The sequence below is a fragment of the Narcine bancroftii genome, chromosome 3, assembly GCF_036971445.1.
Source record: "Narcine bancroftii isolate sNarBan1 chromosome 3, sNarBan1.hap1, whole genome shotgun sequence".
Taxonomy (NCBI): domain Eukaryota; kingdom Metazoa; phylum Chordata; class Chondrichthyes; order Torpediniformes; family Narcinidae; genus Narcine; species Narcine bancroftii.
In genome coordinates, this window is record NC_091471.1 from 282,855,976 (window position 1) to 282,876,950 (window position 20,975).

General features: G+C 41.1%; 1 protein-coding gene across 6 annotated transcripts in view; it reads left to right on the forward strand.

Moving 5' to 3' along the window:
• LOC138758860 (dual specificity mitogen-activated protein kinase kinase 3) overlaps nucleotides 1-20,975 on the forward strand; it is a 175,184-nt gene that overhangs the window by 121,226 nt on the left and 32,983 nt on the right. For 5 of the 6 annotated variants that reach the window (XM_069928359.1, XM_069928363.1, XM_069928360.1 and 2 more), the window contains one exon: nucleotides 5,956-6,069. The exons of the other annotated variant lie outside the window; for it this stretch is intronic. In XM_069928359.1, the coding sequence (XP_069784460.1) occupies nucleotides 5,956-6,069 (114 nt within the window). The remainder of the gene's footprint in view (nucleotides 1-5,955; nucleotides 6,070-20,975) is intronic. 6 annotated transcript variants of the gene reach the window in all.

Consider the following 20,975-nt stretch of genomic DNA (forward strand, 5'->3'; position numbering starts at 1 on the left):
AGGTCTATTAGTTCGTAACAGTAGTAAATCTGTGGAATTTGTTGCCACAGGCAGTTGTGGAGGCCCCATCATTGGGTATATTTAAGAAAGAGGTTCATAGTTTCTTGATTAACCAGGGCATTAAGGATTATGGGGAGAAACCCGGGCAGTGGGGCTGAGCTGATGGGCAGAATGGCCCGTTTCTGCTCCTATGTCTTGTCTTATGGTATGTGATAAGGAAAGTTTTTTTTTTAAAAAAACCTTCCATATAGAGATAGTCCTATACTCTGATCTGATCGGATGTTCAGAACTGGTTCCTTCCTCCTTAAGGTAGTACAAAGACACCCTTATTTCAGCAAAAGAGGAAATTGGTGACATCACAGTTTAGGTGCTTCAACACTGGAACAAAGGTATGAAGTTAGAGGTCAAGAGGGCCCAAAGTGTCAATGCAGCAGTATTAATTGAGCCGTGAAACATAGCATTCATTGTAGTCATTGATGGCCTGAGCTGTGTTCACAACTCTGCAGTTTCTTGTGGTCTTGGGCAGAGCAGTTCCCATCCCAAGCTGGAATACATCCAGGCAGGATACTTTCAGAGGTCCTTCTTGTTCAATTACAACAGTAACTGCACTAACTTCCGACAACAGGGGACTCGAGCCATCATAGAGGAACGTGTGTTGAATGGAAATGAGCCGAGAAGGCATGCACTTTGGGAGTTTTCTGCATGATGTCAGGAAATAAATGATTTGAGCCTTTATAGTATAAGTATGGAATTTTAGTCAGAGAGGTTTGTCCATGTTAGCTCATTTACCAGAACTATAAATTGTCATTTGAACTTGGCATACCCATTAATAACATTATCTGTTTCTATGTTAATTGATTAATTTTTCAAGGAGTTATAAATTCTTCCACCTCCGAGCACATGGTACATATTCCCTAATAACCTTTTGTGTTGAGGGAGAAAAAAAATGCCCTTGAATATCTTATCCTCTGTGTAGGACCCAAGTTTGGGCCAGTGGATACTTTTGACTGATTTTTAAAGGCGCCAGAATTCAGAAATATCTTGCCGAGAGGAGATGGAGGATTTGAAATGCAGCAGTAAGCAATGGTTGGGAGTTTCCATGCTCATCGACAATAATTCAGAAAGCTTGCTTGCACTGTAATTGTCATAAATAGGGGCATGGATTTGTTGCAGGACTGAATGAATTTGGGACTGTTCCTTTCGGTAAGGTTTTGTCCAAATTTTGGTTGATATTTGGTGCTAAAATTTGTTAAATGCCAAAAGAAAACTCTCATATTTTGTAATATCCTAGAAGCCAGATTTGGAATAAACAAAAATCTTCCAAGGTATTGGGTATCATCATTTTTCTATATCTCACCACCACCCAGCTTAATTAGATGTGCAGCTGGACACAATGAGAACGTTTGCCAAAAATGCTCGTATCTGAACTAATGTTAAACTTTAGGCCTCAACACCAATTAAAGAATTATGGAAACAATTTCTGCTGTATACTGATGATGAGAATCAAGGCAACAATTTTCTCTCGAGCACAAACCAGTGAATCAGTGGCTGAGGATTGCTTGCAATTGTGACTGAGAAATTAACTGTTTTTAATTAATGTCACCAAAATCATCTGAGCAAAGTAGGCATTCCTAGTTACCTTTAAAACTAATTGGTTGAAAATGATCAACAGTACACCTAATTTAACCTGTCAACAAAGAGTTCCCCCATTTTGTTATTTCTATTTCCATTGAACGTGATGTATGTGGGCATTTAGGACATTTGCTGATTACTTGGCATCAGTCGATATCTGTTCAGATCACGAAAATATCACAAGTTAAGTGGAGAAAAATCCTAAGGACATTTTTAAAAAATTACTGGGCCATTTGAAAGTCGGTTCAGTAAGTGAAGGCTGCCTGATTAACGGTAATTGTGTGCAACATTATGTGGAAAATCTTGTAGGGGTGCAAGATTGGAACTGTTAAATACCCAGTTGAATTTCTGATTGGTGCAGAATGGCCTGGAAAGTTTTATTCCTGCCTGTTTTCCCTTGGGCAGAAACATTGTTTTGTGCTTGAATTCCATCTGCACATTTTTTCTTGGAAAATTATACAGAGTTCTTCAGTACCTTTATGCAAAATTGATGCAGGGTACTACTTTGCCTTTTGGCCAGTTGATTCAGAGACGAGAAGTCTGTTTTTTCATGTGTAGATTAAGACTGACAAAGTGCAATGAACACCAGAAGTACTTAATCAGCCAGTTAATCTACCAACATCAGTTTTCACAGATCCAGGTGCAAACTAATTTAGATGCAATGCACATGCAGATTGTCTGATAGAAAGTTAAGAGAACATGATATTTACAGGAGGAACATCTCCCAGCATCTGTTGTCAAAGATTTGCATGTCTGCTGGTATCCTAGAAGTTCAGCCAATCAGATGGGGTAGTCTAACAGTAACTGTAAACATGGGTTCATTGTTTAATGTCTAATTTGAAAGACAGCACCCCCAACAATACCTCTCCATATTGCACTGATGACGAGAATGTACAATTTGTACAATTTACCAGTAGGTAAGCACTGGGATTCATGCTGCAGCCAAACAAATGTTTGTAAAAAGAACTATAATAAACTTGATTGAATTAAAAAAGCCAATAAATACAGAAGATGTATTTAATTTTTAAAAATTTAGACATACAGCATGGTAACAGGCCATTTTGGTCCACTAGCCCATTCTGCCCAATTAACCTGCAACCCCCGATACGTTTCGAACAGTGGAAGGAAATCGGAGCCCCTGGGGAAAACATGCAGACACGAGGAGAACATACCAACTTCTTAAAGACAGCACGGATTTGAACCCCGGTCCCGATCGCAGGCACTGTAATAGCATTGCGCCTATATTCACAGTAATTTGTGCAACAAAAAATAATGGCTTGCAATAGTGCAATTGTCTGGAATGTCATATCAAATAGATTGTTTAATTTTTGTGTCCATTTATGTGTAATACTGACCAGCCTTGTGCATGTTAGTACATAATGTGCCCTGCTATATTTGAAGAAGTGACATGTGGCAAGGTGGTTGACGTCATTTTGTATTGGCCATTTGCGACCTTGATATCTGTGTCTGTGCTAGTGCTGCCCCTACTGTAGGAATTTTCTGCCCAGATTGCAAAATGTACAAATCTTAAGTTGTACCAGAAACCAGCAGAGTTGAGGTGATTGCAGGGGCACGATACATTAGTGTGGAGACTGGGAAACCCAACACAAACTGGTTGTGATCCACAGTTTGGTAAAATATTCGTACCTCGAGTCACAGATGGAAGGAGCTATTCTCTTCCCTGTTCCTTCACTCCAACTCGGCTTTTTAACGACGCCTCCAAATGTTCCTGGAAAATCATTTTGCTATGGCTGCAGAAAACAGCTGAATGCTGCTTTATTAGATTTGTGTATAAACATTTTATACATTTATTCTACTTGGGCAGCACGGTTGATGTAGCAGTTAGCGCAACACCTTTACAGCGCCAGCAATTGGGACTGGGTCTTGGTTCAAATCCCGTGCTATCTGTAAGGAGTTTGTACATTCTCTCCGTGACTACATGGGTTTTCTGCAGGGGCTCCAGTTTCCTCCTACCCTTCAAAAACGTAATGGGGTGTGAAATTGGCCCATAAGTGCTGTATGTCTAAATTTAAAAAAAAATTGGATGCATTTATTTTCTATATGCAGGAATTCTAAATTTACTGCATTGGCCAAAATACCTTGTGACAAATAATAGTTGGAGGCATCTTGAAAATTGTTGTAATTAGGAGTAATTAAATAGTAGCCCGGGTCATTGGCCATCAGTGTCAGAATAGTCTTGGCAAAATGCCTGCAGAGCTGAATTTACAAAAGATATCTGCCCGAAGTTGCACAATTGTTTGTTGTTTTTAAAAAAAAATCTTGAATTGACAAAGAAAATCAAGTGATATTTAATGATTTGATCTGTGCCAGTTTTCCAGAAGTATTAAGGACCTCATGGCTCAACTATTTTTAATGTTCATGGTCTGAAGATTGGGTTGAATTTCAGTGGCTGAGTTGACCTGTTCCAGAGTGCACATGATTGATTGATGTTTACGGTTTTCATTTTTATTTTTGTAATTTATTGATGATGTTAAACTTATAACTGCCAAGAAATACAAATAATTGAGATCAGAAATTGAATGAGGGATAATTTGCAACTTTGGAAATTGCACATGCAGTGTCAAATATGAAGTAATGCCATTATTTTAATGAAAGAATTGTTTAACAGAGTTGCTGTTTAAAAGCCAGCTTATATTTGACACTTGATATTTCAGTTCCAAGGTACTGGATTAGTATTTTAGCATGTTATACAATTTCCTCCATTAAACTGTGAAAGGCCTTTCATGACATCCCAATCCAAAATTTCTGAGCTTTCATAATTGGGATGTTTTGTTGTAATCCTTCCACCTTTGGCATTGAGAAGTGCACGGAACCTTATTGAGTTCATTCAAGGTTTCTCTTATAAGAATTGTCTTAAGATAAAGTATATTTATTTTGAGTTATAACTTTATGTACATATGTGATTGTGTGTGTACACAATGGTCCAGGGAAATGCTGTTTCATCTGGTTGTATGTGTAGAGTCAGGTGATCATGAACTGAAGCTGAAAAAGAAATCTGGCCTTGTACTGTACGTTTTTTTCCCCTGCAATCTGATGGACCCAAGTCTTTTGGACATGAGCCTGCTGACTGAAATTCAAAGAGAAGGATGAATTCTATCAGGATACACTGTCCTCAGTGTCAGGCAAATAGACTACTGTTTATGGCTGGGTGCCAGGATGGGGGGGATTTGGGGGTGTGGGAAAGTACCAGAATCTGAACTTTATAATTCCAAATCCTTGTATGTTTTGTATTTTTTTTAAAAAAACATAGAATGTTTGAAAACCTGCAAATGTTGAATAATAATGTGTATAATTACATTTTTGATTTATTAAATGACAAAGGAACCTTGAATCTTCTTGATTTGGAATGGTCAATTCTCTCAAGGCAAGAGGTGGTAGTTGGTGATGAACAGCTCCACAGAACAGAACTTTGTGGGATCAGTTCAGTGCTGCCTGTGCCTGCCGCCACCACCCCCCCCCCCCCCCCCCCATTGAGTCATTGCCCCAACTCCATTCCTGAAGCTTCATCTTTACTGACATACCAGTAGGTTTTAAATTTATTAAATTTAGACACGGCACAGTAACAGGCCATTTCAGCCCATGCTGCCCAATTAACCTACACCCCCGGTACATATCATACGGTGGGAAGAAACTGAAGGCCCCGGGGAAAGCCTACACAGATACGGGGAGAGTGTACAAATTCCTTACAGACAGTGCGCAGAATTCGAACCCAGGTCCCGAAGTGGTTCTGTAAAGGCATTGCTCTAATGCCACGCCAACTGTGTTTTGTGAAATGGTCACTTGAGATTGTGGTCCTGAGTTTTTTTTTTCTGAACATTGAGACACAGGAGGACTTCAGGGTGCATCAATGGGTAGAAATTGTCAGTCAAATGTTGTTTAATTTCAGGTAACCCCAACTCCATCTGGTTCCACTATTTCTATCTCTGCTTTACTTATTCTAGAATTTTCTCTCTAACTTAACCCGCCCCCTCCACTTCCAGTAATCTCTCCCATCTTCTGTCTCCCCATGTCTCTCGCAACCTTCCCGCCCCTTGCACCCGTGTCCCTCCCCATCTTGCTCCCTTCATTCACTCTTTTTTAACTTCATTCTTCATAGAGAAAGGGTCCTGACCCAAAACACTGAATGAATGTTTCTCCACACAGACACAGCCTGACCCATTGAGTTCCTCCTGCTCGTTGTTTGCTCAAGATTCCAGCAAGTGCATTTTTAATGTTTGTGTTGCTTAGTGTTCCTCCCCACAAGTTCTGCACAGAGATTCAACAGTTTAATTTTTTCTTTTTGCCCACGTGGTTCATTCATAGAACTTTGTGGTAGAAGCTGATGATTTGGTGCCCATCAATGAACTGGGTCGAGGAGCATATGGAGTGGTGGAAAAGGTGCGGCATACACCCAGTGGAACCATAATGGCTGTGAAGGTAATTCCTTTAATGTTACTCCAAGCTTGTAAGTGAAACTGAGCTTCAAATTTCAAAACATTTGAACCAGACCTTTTGGGAATTAAATCAGGAAGTATTGTCCTCATGTGGTGTGGTGCTCAAATCTGGTTCTCCCTCTCATGAGCACTTGTGTGTATCGCTTTGTCACTATGTGCTCATTTCAAACAAGTGGTCAAACTTTTGTTGAGCAAAATAATTAAGAGATCTGAAGCAGAGAGCAATTGAAGTATTAGCAGGCAGAACGGTGGAAGAGTCTTGAAGAACTGAATAGTTTTCTTGTACTCCAACCTTGGGTTGAAGATGGAAGTAGAACTACGCTTACACTTTCAGAATTAACTTACAATTTTATTTTCCTTCCATTCACCCATATTTTCATTCATTTGCTTATCCTGCTCAGAACCCAAAGCGCTTATTTTGTACACAAATTTTAATTTCGACGAACAGCACAGTAACAGGTCATTTTGGCCCACGAGTCCGTGCCACCCAATTAAGCCAAATTGACCTACAACTGCCAGTACATTTTGAACGGTGGAAGGAAACCAGAGCCCCCGGGAAAACCCACGCAGACCCTGGGAGAACATACAAACTTCTTACAGACAGCGCGGGATTTGAACACGAGTCCTGATCGCTGGTGCTTTTGCGCTAACCGTGCCGCCCCAATTTGCAGTTAAAGTTTAATTACTTCCACACTAGTTTCTTGCAATCTGCTTTCTGTGTAATAACTGAAATGTGATTAAAACCTTCAGCATGGATTTCATTTCTGGGTGTTTGGTTCAACATTTTAAGAGCTAATATATGAAGCGGTAATCAAAACCTTATTCAGATTAAATGTGATGGGTTTTTGATTTCCATTGACTCTCTAATATGGTGAGTAATTGAAGTGTGTCTGTATCCATTTTGTTAATAATCATTCATATTTGACATTTCCCCTTCACATTTACGAGGGTAATTAGGAGCAGGCATCAAACTACTGTCCTTGGCAGAGATAGGGCCTCGTGCGAATCGATGTTTAAAGAATAACTTGCCATGTTTGTGTTTTATTATTTTCTGTTCATTTTCCATTCAATAGAAGGCCTTTTGGGCCTGTCAAGTTTCTACCATCTCAGAGTAATCCCATTACCTGACTAATTTTGATGCAGAATGGTAATGAGCTCTTCTGGTCCATCACCCCAAGTGACACAATTACATTCAGGTTACCAATTAACCTGCTAACGCCGTACAGTGGAGGGGGACAGAAAACCAGAGCACCTGGAGGAAACCCATATGGACATGAGAATGCACAAACTCCTTGCATACAGCGGTAGATTGGAACCTGGGTCGCTAGCACTGTAATAACATTGGGCTAACCTTGACACCCTGTGCAACTGTAATAATGATCATGAATTTATTGTCGTACGATGTACATAAGCATCAAAATTCTTACTTGCTATAGCCAAACAGGTACTTGTAAAGAAAACCCATAATGTAAACTAACTGAATTAAATTAAAAGATACAATAAATGCATCAGATAGATATTTTCACAATATTCACAGTGGGGAGAAAAGGTGACTTGTAATAGCGCCGAGTCCTATTCAAGGGGGAGGTTCAAGAGTCTGATCGCTTTTGGAAAGAAGCTGTTCTTGAACTTAGAGGTGTTGGTCTTCAGGCTTCTGTTCCTTCTGCCTGAAGACAGCAATGAGAAGAGGTTGTGACCAGGGAGATAGGGGCCCTTTATGATGTAGGTGGCGGAAATGGAGGAGGAGGAGGAGGATATGTTTGACACGGAGGCTGGTGACGTGCTGGTGAGATCAAGAGGAACCTTGTCCTTGTGGCACGTGGGGGCAGAGGGGGCCTGGGCTGATGTGCGGTTAATGGAAGATCTTCTGATATATAGACTTCTGGGAACCATAGAACATGACAGTACAGAAACAAGCTCTTCGATAAGCTATTATTCTACATAGCCCCATCAGTATGAACCTGGGCCATCGTTATCCATACCCCTCCCATCCATGTACCTATCCAATTTTCTCTTAAATATCAAAATCAAACCACATTCACCACCTTGTCTGGCAACTTGTTCCAAACTCTCTCAATCCTCTGAGCGAAGAAGATCCCCCTAATGTTCCCCTCCCAATGACATAATCAGAATAAGACTTTATTGTCACGAAATTTTTTTGTTTTGCATAAGCGTCATAGTGTAAACATTCAAATAAAACCATAAAAGGGCACGAAAAGTAAAGCAGTGTCTTTGGTTCATTGATCATTCAGGATTCTGATGACAGCGGGGAAGAAGCTGTTCTTGTGCTGTTGAGTGCTTGACTTTAGGCTCCTGTACCTTTTTCCTGATGGTAACAGAGTGAAGAGGGCATGGCCCGGGTGCTGGAAGTCCTTGAGGGTAGCGGCTGCCTTCTTAAGACACCCCCTCTTGTGGATGTCCTTGATGGAGTGAAGTCTGGTGCCTGTGATATCGCAGGCTGAGTTAACAACCCTCTGGAGTTATTTTCTTGTCCTGAATGTTGGCACCTCAGTGATGCAACCAGCCAGAATGCTTTCTATGGAATACCTGTAGTAGTTTTCATGAGTCTTTGGTGATGTATTGAATTTATTATTCAATATTTATTTTCTTTATTACACTATTAATTTATATTTCTTTGTTTACATTTCTTTCTTTCATCTACGTGTTTTTTTCTTGAGTACATATTTTTGCATGACCAATAAATGGCCATTCTAGGGAAAAAAAAATGTATGTATGTACTCTTACAATACATCTGAACTTTGAGCTAACAAATATTTCATTTTTCACTCTTTACCGCTCATGACTCACCTTACCTTCAGGAAATTGATTGTTTGCCTCGACTATCTGTAGCCCTCATAATTTTGTATTCCTCTATTAAATCTTCCCCCATTTGATGATACTCCAGGGAATAAATTTCTAACTAATTCAACATCTCCCTAAAACTTGACTCCTCAAGTTCCAGCAACATCCTTGTTAACTTGCATTTTTATTGATATCTTTCCTGTGGAGAGGTGATCAAAACTGCACACAATACTCCAAATTTAGCCTCACCAGTGTCTTGTACAATTTCAACATAATATTGCAACTCAGAAATGTAATATTTTTAAATGTGCCAAATACTCTCTTTATTATCCTATTGAGCTGTGACTCCACTTTCAATGAACTGTGTATCTTTTTCCGATTCAAGTCTTATCCTGGTTTGTCCTCCCAAAGTGCAACACCTCACCCTTATCCACATTTTTATCTGCCAATTTGCAGCCCAGTTTTCCAGCTGGTCCAAATCCCGCTGAAAGCTTTGAAAGCCTTCCTCGCTGACAAGAACGCCTCCAATCTTTGTGCCATCTGCAAATTTGCTGATCCAATTTGCCACATTATCATCCAGATTGTTGATATGGATGACAAACAACAATGGATGCAGGTGCACCACTAGTCACAAACTCCAGTCACAGACAATCATCCTCTACAACTCTGTGGCTTGGCTTCTCCACAAAACCATGGCTTAATCCAATTGGCTATCTCTTCCTGAATGCCAAGTGACTGAACCTTCTTGACCAACATCCCATTGCAGGCTTTTGTCAAAATCAATTTTCAATGACATATTGTACTTCATGGCTTTGTAAGCTAGAAGTAGTTTTGAAATAGAACAGGAAAGCACAAAAATAGGTTATATCTAAAAAATGGTATGTGATAGAAAAACTTTTAAGGTGATTTTTCTGATCAACAGCCCAAAATCCATTAAATACCACCAAGTGGACTAATGTCCATGTAGATGACATCCTCTGCCTTTTCTTCACCAATATTCCTGATAACTTTTTTGTAAAACACTTTTTAATACTTGATTTATAAATTTTTAAACCACAATAATAATTACATTTCAATTCTAAATTGTATTCAAAAGAAGTTATACATGTAATATATATCTTCCCATTCTCCTCAACACACCCCTAAAGAAAGATAAAAAAGAAAAACTGGAGAATGCCAAGAAAATAAGACACTTATACAATAAAGTCTATTGGAGACTACCAAGAAGTGAGGTCTTCAGAGAATCAATCATGTGCAAACCAAACTTTTCTCAATATGGGCTCAATATTTTCCAAAAAACATGATCTTTATCTCAGCAGACGTGACGCACAGCCACACTGACGATCCCTAACTTGAGGATTCTGTCTCTCTCCACTTCCTTACCATCAATGCCTAGTCCCTCCACTTCTTGTTACTCATGCGTTTCCAACAATTCCCACCGCTGCCCAAGAGGCAACTTGATGACCAATTAATGGACCAACCTGCACAACTTTGCAATGTGGGAGGAAACTGGAGAAGCAGGAGGAAGCCCACAAGGGTCATGGGGAGAGTGTGCAAACTCCATATAGAGGTTAGGATTTAGTGCTGGGTGGCTGGAGATGTGAGGGGCAGCAGCTCTGCTACCTGTGCACATTTGATCACCGTTCCTTCTTTTATTGCTCTTTCCAGGTATCGTGAACTCTTTCCTGGCATAGCGATACAGTTGAAGATGTGCTGCTGTATTTTATGAGCATTACATTTTAAGTTGCCTTGGTTCAGGTTCAATGCAGGGTGCCATCTAGTGGTTGCAGCATGCTTGCAGCAAACAAGGATGAGAGTGATACACTGCGCAGGGCACCAGCATTGCCCACTAACTCCTGAACACTTGGTGGTATTTAATGGATTTTGGGCTGTTGATCAGAAAAATCACCTTAAAAGTTTTTCTATCACATACCATTTTTTAGATATAACCTAGTTTTGTGCTTTCCTGTTCTATTTCAAAACTACTTCTAGCTTACAAAGCCATGAAGTACAATATGTCATTGAAAATTGATTTTCTGCATTTGCACTTGGACTCCTTCCCTGCTGATCTTGGTGCAGTCAGTGCCGAACATGGTGAAAGGTATTACCTGAACTGTGCAACCATGGTAAGGAGGTATCAGGGCAACTGGAATCTATGAATGCTGGCCAATATTGTTTGACGCTGACGTGAGAGGCATCAGATGCTGAGTACAAATGAAAATCAGTAGCAAAACATTTTTAGGTCCGTTGAACTAACGCAATGTGTCAGCATCTTGGATGTGATTAAACATTCAAATTCAATAAACATTCATTCAGTGTTTCTCCAACTTCCTACGTGATACAGTAAATCTGAAATTATCTTTGTGTTCAGTCAAATTTTTTTTCTGGAAGCAAACCTTTTGAAACATTTTGTTGATTATTGCTTTCATTAAGCACTTTACAAGTAATTTTTTGTCCACGCCAACAGAGTAGCTTTACTCCATCAGGTCCACTTGATACATATCATGGATGATAGGTGGATACAGGTGGGAGGGGGAAAGGAGTTGATCAGTGGTAGAGGGAGAGTGGTAGAGGGCAGTGGGCTGGGGAAGATGGCCCTGATGGGCAGCTGGAGGAAAGGAATCAGGTATTTTTTTGGATAGAATTTGCGTGATTTTACAGTCTGAAGAATGCACGACATCGTTCACACGTGAACGACCAAAGCTAAAAATCTACATTTCCTTACAAGAGGTTAGACAGCATAACGGAAGTGCAGTAATTGAAGAGGTGGGACTTGCTATTCTTCAGTTAACTTTAGACTGCTGGGGTTCTGGGAAATTTTACTAGGGGTCGAGGAGGTAAAAGATCAGAACAGGAATAAGGCTCATTCCCATTCTGATATTTTTACACAGTCTGTGTTCTGGGAAATTGAGAGTAATTTCCTGGAATGCAGTAGCTGTGCAAAACATAAGGGATGATGGAAAGTAAGAGAATTGGGGCAGGGCACCAGATGGTGAAGAATTCCAGTGAAGTTCCTGAGATCCCGTTGAAGTAAAAGCAGCAGGAAAACATTGCAAAAAGTTTTGTCCACCTTCAAAGTCCAAGTTCAGATTGATTGTCAGTACATACATGACATCACATACAACCCTGAGATTCTTTTATTCTTGCGGGCTAGGCAGAATTTCAACTTATCGGTCGTGTCCTCAAGATATGTGGACAAAAGAGAGAAATGTAAACAAACTGATGCTGCAATACAGAAAATAAATACTCAATAATAATGGTCCTTAAATGAGTCTGAATTTGCTGTTTAAGAATCTGATGGTGGAGGGATAGCACCTGTTCCTGAATCTGGTGGTACAAGTTTTGTGGCACCTATGTCGGTTTCCTGATGGTAGCAGCGAGAACAGAGTGTGTCCTGAGTGGTGTGGATCCTCAATGATTGCTGCTGCTTTCTGACGGCAGCGTTCCATGTAAATTTTCTCACTGATGGAGAGAGTTTGCCTTAGATGTATTGGGGTGTGCCCATTAACTTTGCAGGGCTTTTTAGCTCAGAATCTTTGGTGTCCCTATACCTCCCTATGATTCAGCCATTCAACACCTTTTCCACTACACATACGTGAAAGTTTGCCAAGATTTCAATGTTTTACTGAACCTCCCCTAACTCCTGAGCAAGTAGAGGCACTGACGTGTTTTCTTCAGACTGAAGAAAATTGGTGTGTTGGGTCCAGAGATGGTGTCTCCCTGGAATCTAAATTTGTTCACCCTCTCCACCTCTGATTCCTCAATGATTACTGGATGATATATACTTCTCTGGATTTCCCCTCTGAAAGTCCACAATCGGCTCCTTGGATTTGGTGGCATTGAGTGCCAAGTTGTTGTTAGTGCACCATTCAGCCAAGTTTTCAGTTTTCCTTTTGCAGCACGCTAACTTGTCATCTTTTTTTTTCTACGGCCCATTACCATGGTATTGTCAGTAAATTTGTAGTTACTGAGCCTATGAACATAGGAAGTAGGAACAGGAGTAGGCCAAAAATGGCCCATCAAGCTGCTCCGCCATTCAATAAGATCATGGCTGATCTAATTCATGACCTAATTCCACCTACCTGCCTTCGCCCCATATCAAAGTCATAGGTGAAAGTGAGTGAAGTAGAGGGCTAAGAATGCAGCCCTGGGGGCTCCGGTACTGATGACAATTGTGGAGAAGTTGTGATAGTGGTCTAGAGGTGAGGAAATTCACAGTGGAGTGTTGAGTCCCAGATTGTGGAGTTTGCTCTCAGTTGTGAGAGGATGATGGTGTTGAATGCCAAACTGTAGTTGATATAGAACATTGTGATCTATACATCTTTGTTGTTTAGATGTTCCAGGGCTGTGTGTAGAGCTAGTGAGATTTCATCTGCCATAGACCTGTTGTGGTAGGCAAATTGGAATGGATTCTTGTCACTGCCCAGACAGGAGCTGATATGCTTCAACACCAGCCTCTCAAAACACTTCACTGTGGATGTGAGTGCCACTGCTTGATAGGCAGATTACCACACTCTTGGGCACCGGTACAATCAATGCCTGTGCGAAACAGGTGGATACTGTGCCCCACCAGAGTGAGATGTTGAAGATCTCGGTTAGCACAGGTTTTCAGTACTCTGCCGGGTGCTCCGTCCAGACTGGATGCTTTCCTTGGATTCACTCTGCTGAAGGGAGGGAGCCTGCACATCATCCTCTGATACCTGGTCATCAGGGAACATGGGGATGCCAGTGATTCTTCCTTGGTCAAATTGGGCTCAGAAGGCATTAAGTTAATCTGGGAGGAAAGATTTGCTGTCTCCTACTGCTCCAGATTTGGTTTTGTAGCAGGATATGTAATTTGGGCCTACCACTATTGTCAGATACTCTTTCTTTTTTCTGTTCCCGTCACGAATCTCCACTTCACCTGGTAGATAGCTTTTTGTATTAATTTCTCCATTTGCATTTTATCACGCATTTAAAATGCATCTTGAGACAAACAGAACACAATATTATCTGATTCAATTTCTGTGTAATCTGGAGGGCACACAACTAGCTTCCAACAACCTTTCATGTGCAGTAACTTTTGCAGGAGACTTGGAAGTCGACTTGAATCAAAGTTCTCAGGGTTACAATGGAAAAAAGCACACATATGGAAAAATTAACGATCTCTTCCGAAGTGCTAGCACGGCTGACAATGAGTGGAGTGCCCTTTTTCTGTGCTGCAAGAATCAATATGTATTTTGTGAATATGGATTTTCTATTTTTTTTTCTGGGCCTTTGCAGTTTGGCATCGCAGATTCAATGTAGCACAGCAAGTCCTGGAAATTGCCACACTTTGTTTTGACAGACCGCAGATCACGAGAGGAGCATTCCTGTTACATGACACAGTTTTTGTTTTTGAAAGGAATTTGTGGCAGGGCAACAGGAAACAATTAGAGAGATTGAATTTGAGAGCAATGAGGTTCTGTTGCAACTGTACAGGACACTGATGAGGCCACACCTGGTGTACAGTGCATGCAGATCAGGACTCCTTACTTGAGAAAAGATGTATACCATCTCTGCAGATGGTGTAGAGCTGGGTAATTGTGGGGCATGATTTCCAGCAGTGACCCTGGAGATCGATGAAGACCTCGCAATGGAGAATCTTTACCCTTCCTCTTGCCCCTCGCCCTGCTCAAGATGTTAAGAGATCCATCAGTACACTCCAGTTACAACACGGCACAGGCAGAGAGGCACAAGTAAAAGTACTTAAAATTATTAGTGTGGAGTGTTATAACAAAAATTGGCAGAAGTAGTAACTTCCTCATTGGCCAATATACATGCTATGGGATTGTGCACTGATTCATTACAAATGTTGCATTTCTAATTCCCAGAAATAAGTTGGCGACTTGTCATGTTGCAGCGGTAATTCCTTCTCTTCTTCGGGTTTATTAAAATGACATGTCAATCTGTCATTAAATCCATGTATTCACCAGGATGTTGAAAGGAGCTTCTGTTGTGCTCCCATTAATGTGCTCTCTCCCCTTGCTGCATTGCAGTTATATAGTTCCATACAAGTGACCTCTGAGTGTTTACCTTTTTAATAATTGCTGGAAAGGTCACGAAGAATAACAGGGTTGCTACAGACCTTGTCGCTATCCGCCACCCCCATTTTTGGGGCACCACGGCTCCTGTTTCTGTTTAACACTACAAGATAGAAAGCATTAAGATTCTGCTTAATGTCATGTAACCATATAACAATTATAGCACAGAAGCAGGCCAGTTCGGCCCTTCTAGTCCATGCCGAACACCTTCTCCATTCTAATCTCACTGACCTGTAACCAGCCCTCTCTTGTCCATCTTTTCCTTAAATATCAAGCCCGCATCTGCCACTTAGTCTGGAAACTAATGCCACACTCCCACCATCCTCTTGAGTGAAGAAATTTCCCCTCATGTTTCCCCTAAACTCTCCCCCTTCAGTCTCAATCCATGTCCTCTTGTTTGACTCTCCCCCACTCTCATTGGAAAAAGCCTGTCCACATTTACTCTAGCTGTCCCCCTCATAATTTTAAATACGTCTATCAAATCACCCTTCAATCTTCTACGCTCCAGGGAATAAAGCCCTAGCCTGTTCAACCTTTCCCTGTAACTCAAACCCAGGCACTATTCTTGTCAATCTTTTCTACACTCTCTATTTTATTGATAACCTTCCTATAAGTCGGCAACCAAAACTATACACAATATTCCAAATTTGACCTTACCAATGCCTTATACAACTTCAACATGACATCCCAACTCCTAGACTCAATACTGATTTATTAAGTCCAATGTACCAAACACCATCCTATCTACATGTGACTCCACTTTCAGGGATATATGTACCAGAATTCCTAAATCCCTTTGTTTTACTGCATTCCTCAATGTCCACTATTTAACATGTATGACCTTTACTGATTATTCCTACCAAAATGTGACACTTCCTAATTATTAGTATTAAACTCCATCTGCCATCTTCCGCCCACTCTTATATGCACACTCTTCCTGCCCCTTGCCCAGTAAAGGCACTCTTAATCAAGCACCACATTCAAGGCAAGGAAGAGAAGCAAATAAGAGTCCCCTGAAAGACTCCAAGGGCCCGTGGGCCCCACCACCAGCTTTGATGCTGCCATCTCCTGAGCTCAATCTCTTGTTTGGTCAGGTGGTGAACCCACACTCCAGGCATCCGAGTCTCTCTCCTTTGCACCTGGTTCCGAACTCCCGATGTGATCAGAAAGCTGTCAGCGACAGAGGCCCTTTTTGAGCCCTGCTCATGGATCCCGTTCCCGATACCTGGTTCCCACCAGCTGGTCTGATGTGAGGCCTTCTGCTGCACAGCCCTACGCTAGTGTGATGCCATGGCAAGATGGCTTTCAAGGCTCCCTCACTCCCATTCTGCTGCTGTGCCGGAGCCCACAACCCAGAAGGTCTGGCTGCCGAGCATGGGTCTCTGGATATTGATATGGAAACACCATTGGCCCTCAAGACCATTTCTTTTTAATATCTTTGAGTTTAATTTAAAAAATCACACAGATCCAATACATATACTGGAATATAGGAAAAAACAACAAAAATTGTATATTTCAAATAAAGCTTGGTTATGCATTGTATAAATTGTGTGGATCCTTCCAAATCAAAATTATTATTTCAAAATATTAAAAAGAAAGAAAACAAAAAAAGAAAAACCCTGTTAATCAAACCCCTCCCTCTAAACAAGGCAAACTTACATATCTAATATAAATAGGAAACAAAGGATGACACTCAGAGACCAGACAATTTCAAGTGGCACAGGGTCCATTGGGAGGGATGGCAGGCAATAGGACCCTGCAGAGTAACACCGATAGCCCGTGCTCTTGATCTTTCCAGACCTGAACCTGTGGCAACATGGACAATCTGAGCAGAGACAGAGTTTCAGTAATGAATTAAGAGCTTGTTAAATATGGGTAGCAAAGGAGATGAGGCCCTGACGGAGATTTCAGCCACAGGTGAGGTGCCAGAAAACTGGAGATCAGCAAACATTGCACTTCTTCTACATGAGTAACGGGAAGAGTGGACAAGGGTCTGGCTAATGGAGTACAATGTTGGTAGGAAAAATAGAAGATCAGATTATTATTATTTAAATGGAAAGTACGCTGCCATGCAGAAGGAGTTGGGAGTGCTTGTTCAGGAATTGCAAATACTTGGTTTGCAGGTGCAGCATGCTATTAAGAAGGCAAATGAAACCTTGGCCTTTGTTACTAGATGGATTGAATTTAAGAACAGGTAAATTAGACTAGAACTGTATAATGCACTGATGAGACTGAATCTGGAGTACTGTGTAGTTCTGGACTCCTTCCTGGCTTTGGAAGCGGTGCAGAGGAGGCTCCCAAATTGATTCCAGAGGTAAAGGGGTAGCCTATGAGGAGCGATTGAGTTGTCCAGGACCGTATACATTGGAATTGAGAAGAATTTAGAAAAAATGAATTTAGAAGAAAAATTTACTCTTACAACACAGTAGTGGTTAAACCATTCTACGTAGTTATCCCAACTTTCTTCAACTTTGTTGAATTCCCCGAACTTTCCCTCTGCCATCTTGCCGTGCTTTCGCCTTGATCTTTTGGCGGGAATTTGTTGGGGTTGTTAGGTAGTCGTTTTCTACCTTCTGTTGATTTCCTTCTCACCAATGGTGCATGGAGCACATGTAGGGTTCGTTTCGTTCCTCGTCGCCACTGTTGTGTACGCACTCACACAATTAAGATTCAGAGACGTAATGTTTTCCCATCCTTTTCTTCTATTAGACTAACATGGCTACTGACACATAGGGTTATAACTAAGGGATTTGGGAAAAAGGCAGGTAGGTGGAGAGGAGCCTATTATCAGATCAGCCATGATCTCATGAAATGACGGAGCCGGATGGACGACCCTGCTCCTATTTCTTATATTCTTGTAAGCCAGGAGATTATAATTCAGTGAGCCTTGCATTAGTGGTAGGGAAATTATTAGCAAAATTCTAAAAGGAAGATTTTAGATTTGGAATGTAGGGGCAAATTGGAGATAGTCAGCATGGCTTTATAAGGGAGAAATCCTGTCTTACAAATTGGGTGGCAGGGTTAGTACAATGCTGGTTTGAATCCCACGGTGTCCATAAGGAGTTGGTACATTCTCTCTGTCTCTGCGTGGGTTTTCCCCAGGGGCTCCAGTTTGCTCCCACTGTTCTTTTTTTTTAAAATAATTATTTTTCCCACTATGAACCATATTAATCAAAATACACACAAACATTTCCTTCTTGAACATGCTCCCACTGTTCAAAATGTACCGAGGGTTGTATGTTAATTGGGTGGCACGAGCTTGTGGACCGAAATGGCCTGTTACTGTGCTGAATGTTTAAACTTAAAAAATTTTTAAATGTATTTATTTATTTAGATCATTTCTATGCCTTTCATAATTTCTATAAGATGCTGCATTGCATGGTAGGAGGCCCTTCCAGCCCATGAGCTCATGCCAGCTAAGTGTACCCCTGTAACTTTTTCTTTCTTTTTTTTTCTTTTGGCTTGGCTTCGCGGACGAAGATTTATGGAGGTGTAATGTCCATGTCAGCTGCAGGCTCGGTTGTGGCTGACAAGTCCGATGCGGGACAGGAGACTCCTGTAACTAATTAACCTACTAACCCCATACGTGTTTAGAATGTGGACAGGAACCGGATGAAACCCACGGCGTCATAGAGAGAACGTACAAACTCGTTACAGTCCGTGCCAGATTCAAACCCAGGTCATTGGCGCTGTAATGGTATGGTGCTAAGCACTTCACCAATAATGCTGCCTGTATTTTGTGAGGGTAACTAAGAAAATTAATGAAAATGTTGGTAAATGTCATCCTTATGAACTTCAGTAAGGCATTTGACCTTTGCTGCATGGTTGGTTGGTCAGTCCAGAAAATTAAATCACGTGAGATCCAAAGAGCCAACAAATCAAATCCAAAATTGGCTTTGATGATCGGAGATGGGTGAGAGGATTCTTTTCTGATTGGACGTCTGTCACTTGTGACGTACTGAGGGGTCAATCGGAGCTGGGACCTCTGTTGTTTGTGATCTACATTTGTGATCAATGTGATTGAGGTATGATTTGTCACTGTGCCTGATGACTTAAAAATTAGGTATAATCTTGATGGCCAAGAATGCTCCCTCAGGCTACAGTTGGATATGATCAGGTGGAAAGTTGTGTGAAGCATTGGCTGATGGAATTTAATCCAGTCAAATCCAAGTTGATGCTTTTGGAAAGTCATGAGGTACAATGTGGCCTTGCAGATTCAAGTCGATGGTTTTCTGAAAGTGGCAGCACGGATAGAAAGGGTTGGTAAAGAAGGTAGATGACATGCTTGCCATTATAAACTGTAGCATTTACAATCTAAAACTAGGGACCTTGAACTTCAGCCTTACTAAACACTGGTTTCACTACACGGAGTATTGGGTACTGTTCGGGTTATCACACTCTGAGAAGGATGCGGTTGGACTGGGGAGATTCACCAGGATTATGCCTGGATTGGTTGGCTTTAATAACAAGGAAATATTAGATAGACTGAGTTTATTTTCTTGGAGCAAAGGAGGTTGAGGTGTGGCCTAATCAAGGTACAAGAGGTATATATAAGGCATAGATTAATTTTCCCAAAATTTGGAGTTGAAAAAAACAAGAAAGCACAAGTTTAAGGTGAAAGGGAGGAGGTTTAAAAAGAGTTGAAGGGAAGTTCTTTTTCTGCCCACACAGTGATTGAAGGAAAGCACTGGCAGTGGAGGTGATGGAATTGGATACAATCACAAGATTTAAGAGACATTTGGATGGACACTTAAATAGACAAGGCAGAATATGGTTGACTGAAGCACCTGTTCTGGTGCTCTACAGTTAGTTGGTCAGTAGCCCTCAGTCTTCAATGTCTCCACCCTCTCAGATTTTCTGTTCTCCACTTTCCTGCTCCCCATGCAGACCTTAATCCTGTGCTAATTGTATTCTATATAATCAACCCTCCTGACAAAGGCTTCTTAATCAGTGCCTGTATACGGTATTAACAGAATCCACTCTAATTCATTAGCCCTGGTTTTTTTTAAAAATGTGCTGCTGCCATTTAAAATCTCAAATTGTCATTTGAACTCCACTCAGATCAGAGGCTCCTTGTTGTTTGGCTATTGTTTTTCATCAAATTCCAGGAAAAAAAAACTTCTCTACAGCAAAGCAGACAGTGTGTTAATCACTGTATCAGAGAGCTACCATCCCAGCCTCTGTTTGGTTGTTCCTCGTGTCTTTAAGGCAGAGATTGATAAGTATCTGAATAGTCAGGGTATCAAAGGTTATGGGGAGGAGGCAGGGAAATGGGGCTGATTAGGAGAATTGATCAACTCGCGATGAAATGGCAGAGTGGACTCGATGGGGCAAATAGCTTACTTTTGCTCCTATGTCTTCTGGTCTTTTCCAATGCCTGGCGAATTGGAAAATAGGAAATGTTACAAAACCTGTTTAGAAAAGATGACTTTAGGCCAGTGATCAGGAATATGCTTGAAGTTATTGTTCAAGAAGAAATAGTAAGACATCTGGATAGAAGTCGTTCCATCAGGCAAACGCAGCATGGGTTCAGGGATGCAATTGAGAAATTTACTAGAGGGCTTTCAATAAGACCTATCTATAGCAGAGATTTGGGAGTAATGGGTGTTTCTCTGCTTGGTAATCAGTGGTGAGTATTGGACCCACAACTGTTCATGATGTACATTAATGATTTGGAAAAGGGACAGAATTTAAGTTTGCTGATGACATTAAATTGAGGGTAAAGACATTGCACAGAGGATACAAGGAGATATAGAATGGATGAGGGACTAGTAAATGTGAGGTCATCCCCTTAGAAAGGAACAATTGTTGATCAGATTATTATTTAAATAGTGAAAGATTGCAGCGTGTTTTAAAGAGGGACCTGGGAGTGCTTCTGCATGGATCACACAAAGTTGATTTGCAGGTGCAACAGGTCATGAAGAAGGCAAATAGAATGTAAGAATTTAAGGACAGGGAGGTTCTGCAACTGTACAGGTTATTATGTGCAGTTCTGATCTCGTACATGAAAAAGCATAGACCTGTT